Source organism: Artemia sp. Qi Xiang Cuo, chromosome 16, assembly GCF_049724085.1.
Source record: "Artemia sp. Qi Xiang Cuo chromosome 16, ASM4972408v1, whole genome shotgun sequence".
NCBI lineage: Eukaryota > Metazoa > Arthropoda > Branchiopoda > Anostraca > Artemiidae > Artemia > Artemia sp. Qi Xiang Cuo.
The window spans coordinates 45,668,348-45,679,812 of NC_142809.1; the positions used below are offsets into that span (position 1 = coordinate 45,668,348).

General features: G+C 34.4%; 1 protein-coding gene across 1 annotated transcript in view; it reads left to right on the forward strand.

Moving 5' to 3' along the window:
- The window catches only part of LOC148942953 (uncharacterized), a 59,510-nt gene extending 50,302 nt beyond the window's left edge, over window positions 1–9,208 (forward strand). Inside the window, exons 9-11 of the mRNA XM_089102243.1 lie at window positions 1,908–2,014; window positions 5,077–5,329; window positions 8,918–9,208. Coding sequence (XP_088958369.1) covers window positions 1,908–2,014; window positions 5,077–5,329; window positions 8,918–9,144 — 587 coding nt within the window. The 3' untranslated portion in view covers window positions 9,145–9,208. The remainder of the gene's footprint in view (window positions 1–1,907; window positions 2,015–5,076; window positions 5,330–8,917) is intronic.
- The last annotated feature ends 2,257 nt before the right edge of the window (window positions 9,209–11,465 follow it).

Sequence of the window (11,465 nt, forward strand, 5' to 3'; positions counted from 1 at the left end):
TGGAAATAAATTTGAAAGTTTATCCTATGGTGGCGCTGTGGGTTTGATCTCGGCTTGGTAATACTGGACCCAGAGTTCATGCTCAGATGTAGCAACATACTGCAGGGCCGAGGCAAGAACTTACTTACTTACTTACTTACTTATGCCCATTGGGGACTGATACTTTTCAGTCTTTTGGGAAAGCCTTTGTCATCCAGACATGTACAAACCGGTCGGTTAGGTGGCATAGTAGGGTTGGCGATGCCTTGTACATTCCAGAGGAAATTCCATTCTCTTCTAGTGTATTGTTACTCTTTGTGCATTTGAGCGCTTTTAGCACTTCTGCAATACTCGGTGGGTCCAGATTTATCTTGTAAGGTTCCCTAGCAGTACCCGAGAAAGGAAGCAGATCACATGAGGCTTTGATGGGGTTTAGTAGCTCAGAGAAACGTTCTCGCCAGCGTTCCAATTGTCCTTCTTTGAATCGTATGATTTCCCCGCACTTGTCTTTCAGCGTTTTGGTATAGATAAAGAAACCTTAGAAAGAAAAGAGTGGACACACTAGGAAAAAGCCGTCATTGACACGACGTTGAACCTCTTTTTTAAAGATAGCGATTGGTATTTGGTGCTGGTATAACTTGTTCTGCTGGTTCTGCTAGGGTTCTATATCTTCTGGAGTAATACCAGGGATGTGATTTTCCCACCGAAAATCTTAGTGGTTAAAGTAGCCGGATAAAATCTGGATAACGCCACTATTGGAGATTCTAGGAACTGTAGTCCAAAGCTGTGTGTCACAAGGTATAACGTAGCTGTCCATATTCATCAATAGACCCTATACCGTTTGATTATCTTTATGAAATGTCCTTGAAAGCTGAAAACTTGTTGGTTGGCCAGAGTGAAGTTAAGCTTGTTTTAAATTTAATTTTAGGCCAGGTGCCACACAGAGTGGCATTTTGTTATTGCATTTTTCACATCTCATGACCAATTTGAATCTTGTGATGTTGGATTTTCATTGGCTGAAATAACCTTTTTTAAGTTAAACATCACCTTGTCTCTAGCAGAACCTGAAAATCCAATACATCCTTGAAAACTTCTCAACATAGTTAGAAAGAGAAAAAAGAAGCATTCAACCTACTAGAACAAGCAGAACTAACTTTAGAAATACTGAGCACAAAAAGCAAAAATAAAATATCTGTAGTCTAGACATCCTAAAAATATTTTCTCAGAATCTTGTGGGCACCTTTTGAATAACATCCCACAACAAAAATTGAGATTAAAAGAGATTTAAATTCGAGTATAAGTTAATAAGTGCTCGAAACTCCTTAAAATAAAGGTAAATAAGGCACGTAGGCGTTGTATGTTTCCCTTATCTTATGATAAGGGAAACATTATGATAAGGGAAGGGCACAACTTAGCTTATGAGCGTATTCCGCATGGTGATTGGGTACCGATTGCATCTTTTCTAGGTCAAAATATTTACCTTCGATTTCTCTTGGTGGTTATAAAATTCGCAAATTCATTTTTTTTTCTTTTTAGCTCGTTTTTAAGTATGAGTGAGTGTTAATAATAAACCTATTTTCCTATTTTTTCCATTTATTTTTATTAATTCAAAGAAAACTAGCTTTTATTACCATTTTTCATTTATTTACTTTTAAACGATTTTTATTATATTAGCGATTTGTCACTGATTGCATTTTTCGTCTAGGCCATATTATTTACCTTCGAGAGTGCACTGGAGATGTTAAATTCCCTCCGCCTTTTTTTTGCTCGTTTTCAAAGTGTGAATGGGTATTGATAATGAATCTATATTCTTATTAATTTTTTTCTTTTTCATTTATTTTTGACGTTGTGAAATTTATTATATACTGTCTATTAAAAAGGATTTTATCCCTATTTTGAACTTTTATTTTATCGTAATTTATTTTTAGGCGATGAAAGTATGTCAAATGATATTGATCGGTATTCCATGTTTTCTTGGAGTGGAATGAGTGAAAATGGTCAAAGAACGACAAGTCGCCCTAAATCTTCTATATCGGTAAACGTTATTTTATTTTTTGTTACAAGATATCCACCATTAAGAAACTCTTAATTGCTACTAGTCTTGGTAATTATCTTTCATGCATTATATTTCTTTCTTTATATGCAATATCATTTTTCTTTCATTGTCTTCAACTATCTTTCATTTCAACATATTAAACTGTTGGTCGCATTAAATAATTTGGGGAGAGCTTTCTAGGATTTATTTCCACCTAGAGGTGATTCAGCTTAGTAAAAGATAGTCAGATGAATATTCATCTTTCTGATGAATAATTCGTCAAAAAATCCCCTATAAAAAATAATACAAGATATTTTTAACATAAATTTTGTATTGTAGTGCATTGGGTCCATGTTTCGATACCAACTTCAGTTACCAACTTCAAAGTGTTCAGATACCAACTTCAATGAAGTTGATATCAACTTCAATGATTAACCAATTAGGTTGCTTAAGTGATTGTATTATTGGTATTCATTTCGCTGTTTGTGTTTTTGGACTGCTCGTCTCAATCAGATCCGATGTTACTGCAGTAGAAAGTTCAGAATTATCATTTTTTTTCTAATATTAACTAAAAAAAACTTTCTGAAAATGACGTTTTTTAAAGAAAAGTAAAGAGCCATATTAAACTAAAGCCCAGCAGGAATAAATTCTTGCAATAACTCAAGTTCAAAACGACCAAAAATCACTACTAAAGAATAAATGAAACCCAAAACGCACAGAAATTAAAATAAACGATAATAGAAAACATATAGATAGCAGGTATAGATGAATAAATAAATCTTAAAATGATCAAAGATTACTTGAATGTTCAAGTTGAACTTAAAACGAACAAAAATTAGTGCGAACAGGAGTTTGGCTACTCCCTTTTTCGCCCTTTTGTTGTGACCCTTTTATTAGAAAAACGCCCTTTTCGTAAATTTAACTTATTTTATCTTCAATTGCAATATTTAAACTCTAGGCCTAGCTCTTACTGTGAGACGTCCTAGTTAATCTAAGCTTGAAAACACAAACGAGAGATGATTCATACAGGTTGAATCTAGATTTCAAAATCTTCAAGGGATATTGGGAAGTTTCAATTTGATTCGGCCATTCCTAGCCAGAGGGTCAGAGCTAGGCATTTACCTCCGCCGAGAATTTACCCGAGATGTTTTGTGGATTGATGAATTAATCTTATATCTGACTTGAGAGTGTAAAGTTGGGTTCGAAGATAATAATCTTTTTCACACTTTTGTCTTTCTTGATTAGCCTTGGTAAAGAGACTAGGGTTTACAGAGAGTTAGATTTAAAGGGAGAATTCTGTGGTATAAAATATCTTTCTGGGAGGGAAAGAAGGAGAATTATTGGATGCTTAATGCTTTTGACCTTTGGCGTGGCGTCTTGGTCAAATTAGTGTGGCACTTTGGAACCGCGGGGGAAGTGTGTTGGAAGTATACTTTTGTTTTTTAAAAGATGGGCGAATAATAAATATAAAATTACTATAATAATCAAGACGACTAGAAAGAACTAATGAAAACAAACTGAATATTTGATATAGGATCAGAACCATTGACACCTTATGGCTCTTTACTGTTGGCAGTAATGTAGCCTTGTTTCTGATTTCACTTGTCTATATATATATCTTTTTTGTTTTTTAATGAATAATTGTTTCTGTCCAAAGCTGTTAAACGAAACTTTAGAATCGCCAGCTTCCATAAATTTAAAAAAGTTTAAATAGAAGTGTATTCCTTCCACTTTATAGTTAAACTATAATCAAGGTGATTATAGTTTATAATCTACACATAGTTATAATATAATCTACAATAGAATCACACATAGTTTATAATCAAGGTGATTAATAGTTTAAAATATAGTTTATGATTATAGTTAGGTGATTATATATTATAGGTCAAGGTTATAATGAAGTTGATGCTGGACTAAATCTAGGAAAATCGAAGGGGAAGTGGGGCATACAATAGCGAAAATTGCAGTATTTTGACCTAACAAATTTATACTTGAAAAATTTATGCAACTTTTATTTGATAATTTATTTCCTTTTTTTAAAGTAGTTTGGGACTTTAAATGGATTTTGCCAATAGTAATGTAGTATTAGCAATGTAGTAATGTAGTATTGGCCTACTTAGTAATGTAGTATTGGTAAAGTAGTATTGGCCTATATAGGCCCAAATCCAAGTGAGGATTTGGCACCCTCCTTGGGGTTGATAAATGCCACAGACAATAAGCTTAAAATCAGAAGATAATGCAGATATAAAACGAAAAAGCTTACAGGGTATTCTGAAGGCCCAAGCAAAGGTATTCTAAATTTGTGAGAGCTTCAACCCCAAACTGCTGAGCCGTGAAGGCCGAGCGAGTGGAGGGTGGCGACAAGAATCCTGTGACGCGAGCTTTTTGCTACCAAAGAGGCCCACGGAGCAGACCTTTTGGCTAGTGTTCATATATTTTCTGGGAAAGTATCAAGGGAAAAGTTTTTCTTTAGCTATTAAGTTTCCGAAATATGTGAACTTTAATGGAATCCATCACACTTTGGAGAAAAGCTTTAAACCGGGGTACTTGGCAAAACTGTACGCCGAATCGTAATCAAATTTAGTTTTCATTTCAGGATATTTAAAAAAAAAGGGTTATAAGAAAGAAAATATTTCCGCAAAGAGATTAGAGAAAAGGACAGATGTCGGACCAAAACAGAATGCTGATCAACAATGTTGATCATTGACGTTGCTAGAAAAGGCCGTATGACTCCTTGCCCCTTGAAAAGTTGAAAAAATTTCACTAGAACATTATCTTCTTAGATCGCAGACCTTGAAATTTATTGATTGTAGGATGAAAAGGTGATGCGATCCACTGTGATTGAATCGGAGCTATTTTTGTGTTTTCATTCAGATATATAGTTCGAATATTTTATAAAATTTCAAAAAATTTCCTTGTTTCCGCAAAACAAATTGGTTTACAAGTTTTAGTAGCTCAATGGGCTGTTAAAGCCTACACTGTAGGCCACTGGACATACGGCTTGGTCTGAGTCAAAAGCTATTTGAGATGTGCGAATTGTTTTAGTTTTGACCTTATTCCAGGATACACAGGAGCCCCTTCCTTTAAATTCCTCCCCTGTGCCAGGTGAAAGAGGAGAAGGAACAATCGAATCAATTTGTTATAGGACAGAACTGTCACAACATGTCGCTATATTGGAACAAGAAAACGCTATTTTAGAGGAAAAAATAAGACATTTAGAAACAAACGCTGCAGCAACAGCCGATGAACTCCTCCGGAGAGGGAAACTCATCCAACAGTATTGCATGGATGGCGGAAGACCCGCCAGTAAGACAGGTGGGTAACAGCTTTCTTCTCTTTTTTCTAGTTTTATTGTATGTTATTTGCCGACTCTTCAAGAAGCCAAACAATCTCCCATTTTTGTCCTGCCTTGTGAATGCCTGGTGAAAATACGGGCAACCTTTTTCCTTATTTAGAGAACCGTATTTTTTTTTGTTAAATGCTGTTTCTTGATTATTCTAAAATAAAAGAGACATCTTCGTTTTTTGCCTGTTTGGTCACCAGCATGGTAAAAATATAGCTAGCCTTTTTCTTTATTTTAAGAAACTGGGTTTTTGTTTTTAGTAGTAGCAGTACAAGGGAACCAAGCTTCGCTCGGTCCCTAGTACTGCTACGCATGTCCCTGATGCGCATGGTGTCAAGACATCATACCAAATTCCTATTAAAAATTGGGATTCATTCTTTACAGGATTTTAGAGTTATAAAATCGTGCCATCGAAGTTTACTTGATAATAAAAGTTTCCTGGGTAGCGTTCAATGCTTCTTTCTACACAACATTATATCTCTGATGTTCATTTTCAGTTGGAAGCAGAACTCTCAAGCTATTTTGTCATTTAACATCGAAAATATGCTATGGTCCAGGTTGTATAATTATGCAAATTAGCCAATTTTATAACTCCAAAACCCTGTGAACAATGAACTAATATTTTTAATGGAAATTTCGCACGATGTCATGACGTCATCCGTAAGTTCGATACGATCATCCCTGGAAAAAAAAAATTCCGACGAGAGTCGTTACCGGTCTAGTCGTTTTTAGGCCAAAAAATATTAGTGTGTCAATTTTAAGAAAAATATATAAATGTAAACAACATATATACATACAAAGTTGCATCTACAAACAAAGTGCGTTTCGTCTGAATATTCTTCGTCAAATGTTAATCAACATAACAAGCTCTTAAATGCCGAATCATCGTTGCAGCTTCTGTGCATGCAAATCGACTTCATCCAATTTTTTTTATCCTACTATTGTTGCCATTAACAGCCCTGCATTTAGAAATTTCACTTATTAACTTGTGGCAAACCAAAAGTGCTTAAACTGTAAATAAAAAATTTTTTTTTAAGATTTTGTAGTAATTCGTGGGATTTGGCTGCTTAATTCGTACCAGAAAAAAAGTTTAACAACAGCAGATCTATTGAAACTTATATCATATAAGATAAAATAACGGTTGTTATTCAAAGAGTTTTGTTTCCTGCTACAGATTTTTCGGACCCAGAATTAAAAGTTGTAAATAATAAAGCTAAGGTTTGGCTACGAATATGGATGTCTTGCGGTCGGTCAAATCGAGGAGTTGTCTTCGATCTGAAGCAAAGTACCAAGCGTGCATATAAAAAACGTTTACGGCAGTCTAGGGTATCTGGTTTTGATTTTCCTGCGTCGAGAAAGGAGTGGTCTCATGTTTGTGACATTTTCGGCAAGGTGAACCGGGAAGTTAAAAAGCTTTTTAGTAATCTTCTTGAGTCGTCAGCTATTAAGAACAATTAAGAGCTATTAAGGTCAAGCTATTAAGAACATGCAATCTAGCTCTGTTGATCAAGACGGAATTTCTTCTTATCACCTGAAAGTAATTTTCCCGACTTTGATAGATCACCTTCAGCTACTGTTTCAGATGTGTTTATCTACTTCTATGGTTCTCGAGAGTTTTCTCTGTGGCACAGTCACATCGGTTTTGAAGCGTGGAAGAACTTCGTCAGTGTAGTTTATGTTGACCAATTACTGTTTCGTGTAACCTTAGCAAAATTTTTGAATATATTCTTCTCCCTTTCATTTCAGAAACTGTGAATTTTGGTGAAAACCAATTTGGCTTTCAAAGAAGGCTGGGATGTCTGCACGCCTATCGTGTTCTAGCTTTCCTTCTGTTGCAATCTGCTAATAATAAATCTCCTCTTCATATCTGTGCTCTTGATCTTTCGAAAGCTTTCGATAGTATAGTCCACTCACATGCACTCTATTCACTTTTTTCTCATAATATTAACCTTTCTATTGTTGTTTTGATGCGGTACTGGTATTCTAACTCTTTGATTTGGGTATAATGTAATGGAGTAGTTTCTGATTCAAAGGTGTTTCTTCGCCGTGGGGTCCGTCATGGTGGTGCGCTTTCTCCGACTATTTTTAAGTTATGTATTGCTCCTATCCTTTCCTCTTTGCCTTCGACTTTCATTTCTGATGGAGTTGATGTCTCGTATCTCGCTTATGCGGACGGTGTTCTCCTTGTCAATCGTTCTAGGGCTGGGCTCTCACATTCTGTCAGCTGGATCTCAGACCAGTTCAGACGGATTGGGCTTATGCTAAACGTTGATAATTGCGAATATATTTCCTTTAATTCGACTGCGAGTCTCCCTCTTAAATGTGTTTTGTCCTCTATTCCCTGTGTCTCTTCTTTTCAGTGGTTTAGTCTTCACATTACTAATAATCTCAAAACACTTCGGGCTCTGACAGTTTCTAATGCTAAAAAAAAAAAAAAAAAAAAAAAAAAAAAAAAAAAAAAATTCAGATTGGATATTCAAAAATTGTTGCAAATAGAGGGAGGTACAATAGAAAAGCGCTTGGGAAATTATATTCTTCATTTTGTGATCATTCTATTCTCTTTTTATGTGGTTTTCTTCCAATTCTGAGCCTAAAGATCTCAAATCTCTGCGGGCTTATTATTTTAAATTTTTTCGGTACCTTCTGTGGCTCCCTCCGTGGTTCCGGAACCGGCACCTAATATCACGATTCGGCCTCCCTGATTTACCGGAAAACGTGACTGTGCTTGCGGGAAAGCTGTCGGAATCTGCAGGTGTTACTATGCACCATAATTTACGTCTTTTTATGTAAATAATTGTTAAGTTTGCAACTTTGCTTTTTTATTTTTTGTTCTTGATGTACTCCACTTCTTTGTGTTCATAGTGGGCATTAAATGAATTATTATTATTATTATAATTAAATGCGCAGCTCAAATTGCATTTTTCTAAAAATCATAACGTGCAGAAATTAACTACTAGATAAATTTCAAGACTCGACTATGGAGCCAAGCACAGAAGTCTAGCACACAAATTTCCATTTTAAGTTTGGTTCATTCCGGTTCAAGAAATGCCACTGTTTTATAACACCTATGGGAAATAATGTAATAACAATGACAATACAAAAGACAGTATAGAACTAGTAAAATACAGAATAGTACAACACCAACAGGTAACAAAATGCTACAACCAAAACAAAATGAAAGTTAGCCCAGCTTCACCATACCCTAGCATGGCGAGCCTGAGCAGGAAATTTGTGGCGAATGTGGCATAAGGTCATGTATAAGTAGTTTTGATCTAATCTTTATTTCTTGATAGATGGTGCCAAATGCTTTTCAAGTGAGTGGCAGTATAAATTGAGAGACATGCATAGTAAAAGACAATTACAAAATCTTTAAAAACACCTCTTTTTCTAAGATATAAAATATAGCATTAGGTTTGTGTTATATATATATATATATATATATATATATATATATATATATATATATATATATATATATATATGTATATATGTATGTTTGTCAATGCTAATTAATAATTTCGATGCATCCACTAGTTAATAATTGTCATATGTTCTTTTAGTGGCTGTATCTCATAAAGAAAATCCGGTGTTGGATAAATTGACAGAAAAGATGAGTGGTATGTTTATGAGGTCGAATTCAACAAAAAATGATGATCGCGTCCAACAAATGCTTCGATTACTAGAAGAAACGTTGATGAAAAATGTTCAGCTTCAAGAAGGTATCGAAAAATTGGTGGAAGAAACGGAAAAACTGAAAAGTCTTTCAAAAGAAAATGTTTCGGGTTGACGGTTTTAATCTTTATTTTGTTAGTTATGTTTTTTTTTATTTTGTTCATATTATATAACGTCGTGACCTTTCTGTCTTCTTAAGGCTATTGGTTGTACGGATTGTTCATCATTCTTCCTTTTCCTCCTTAAAATTATCGAAATGATACTGCTGCCTTCCACAAGAGCTGCGTTTTGTTTTCCACAAAAACGGATACTTTTGTGTCAGATCTGATCAGCATTATAACGAAAGCTCATGGACATTTATGGACTGCGTTGAAATATTTAACCTGAATCCCCGTGAAAATTTTTGTCATAAATTACGAAATTTTTTGATTTTTCAGGGGCATAGTCTTTATTTGTGTGAAAATATCCTGTTAGATTTACCTCAGAATCTTCGCTTGAAGATCAATAAGTCTGTTTCCACCTCCTCAACTAATATTATTAAATATTACTGACTATTTCTGTTAGCTCACAGGAGTGACAGAAATTCTTCCTTTTCAGAAACAAAATTGTTACAAGATAATATTTAAATACTTGAAATAGTTCTTTAGAAAGAGTAATTCAAGAAAGTATTTAAATAATTTCAGTTCACTGAATAGAGGCTGTTCATGGGCATGTTTCTCTGCAATATACGTGAGTAAAAATCATTATAAGTAAAAATGTGTTTCTAAATGCTATAATTAAGTGTTTACAAAAACCTTCAAAAGTAGTAGGTTTTCTTTTTAATCCCGATCGGAAAGAACTAAAAAATAGCAGTTATTTTAGAATTGTAAATGATAAAAACATTAGACTCAGTGAAGAAGACGAAGGTTTTTTTTTAGCAGTAAAATTGTCCCAAATATTTGTTGATGTGTCCAAAATAAAAGAGAAGGTAGCAAGTGGTGCCTTCCCTCCTCACCTGAAAATTGCAATAGGTGAGAGATTGTATAATAATGTATTTATAATGTCTGCTGACTTAAATGCTATAATCATGGCATTGGAACACCTTATGGAAAACCAACCTTTGATTGCTAATTCAAATAATACGAGTATTATAATTTTTTCCGACTCTTTATCAAGCCTTGAGTTGCTGGCCTCAGCTCCTCAGTATAAGTTGGACATTGACACTTATCATTGTCTTAGTATTATAGATAATCTTGCTTCAAGTGGCATAAGAACTTATCTTCAGTATATTCCTAGCCACTCTGGTATAAGTGGTAATCATCAGGTAGAGGAAATAGCAAAAAATGCTATAAATAATGACCAGCCAAGTGGGAGACCAGTCTCCATTAGAGATATTTACCGATGGAGACTATCAGATATTACGTTTAATAAGAATAACCCTATCCTTTTCCCCTTTCCCAATAAGTATTTTTCTAAAATTTATCATAGAATTCGTTCTGGAACAAATGGATTGAATTTTCTTGCATTCTCGTACCAGTTTCCTAATTCAAGTGGTTCAGTTCCCCTGTCCCCTCTTTGCAGGTTTTGTAATGTGAAAAATTAAGCAATAGATAACTGCCTATTCGAATGGAACACCTTGACCCCTGTACAGCACACCTTGCATTGTAAACTTTGAATGTGCTTTAAACCCCACACAGACTCACTATCAGCCACGAGCCAAGCAAACTATACCTCCACAGAGAGCACAGAAATCGATATCTATCATCTTATATTTGAACTCCTTGAGTCGAAAGATCTACTGAAAGATATCTGAGAATATCTAATAAATAAGAGACAACCAAACCAGTAGCTTTGTAGCCCACAGAGTGAAGCAAAAAGAAAAGGGCTAAATAGTATCAACTGAAAAGCCCGCCTGCTGTGTAATAGAAGAAGAAAGAAGATTGTCCTATCCAAGAGTGTCAATAAGTAATTTTGTACTTTAATGACAATTGTCAAGTAAAAAAAAAAAAACTCTGTATTACGTAAATAACGTATACAGCATATTACGCAACGCAAAATACATGGCCTTAACAATAAGAAGTCCCAACATTTCCACTGAAAATAGACTACATAAACACGAGGTTTGAAACATTTTATTATTTTATATTTATAAAATGTTTATATTTATAATATTTGTTTATTATTTATGTTTATTTATAAAAAAACATTTTATTATGATATACTTGTGAAATTTGTTTCTTTGTTCAGCCCTGCTATCCAACTAGAAAAATTCCAGAAGGCTCCTTGTGTTTTTAAACAACAGTCAAAATCTATAAACATAGTGGTTTTGTAGTAGCTATTGTATACAGTGCGTCCACTATCCCCGAATTTCATGGTGTTTTCGTAAATTTCCTTAAAGAAAACTGGATGCTCCGAAATCTTCACGAAAATTAACGTCCAAAAATACACGAATATTAG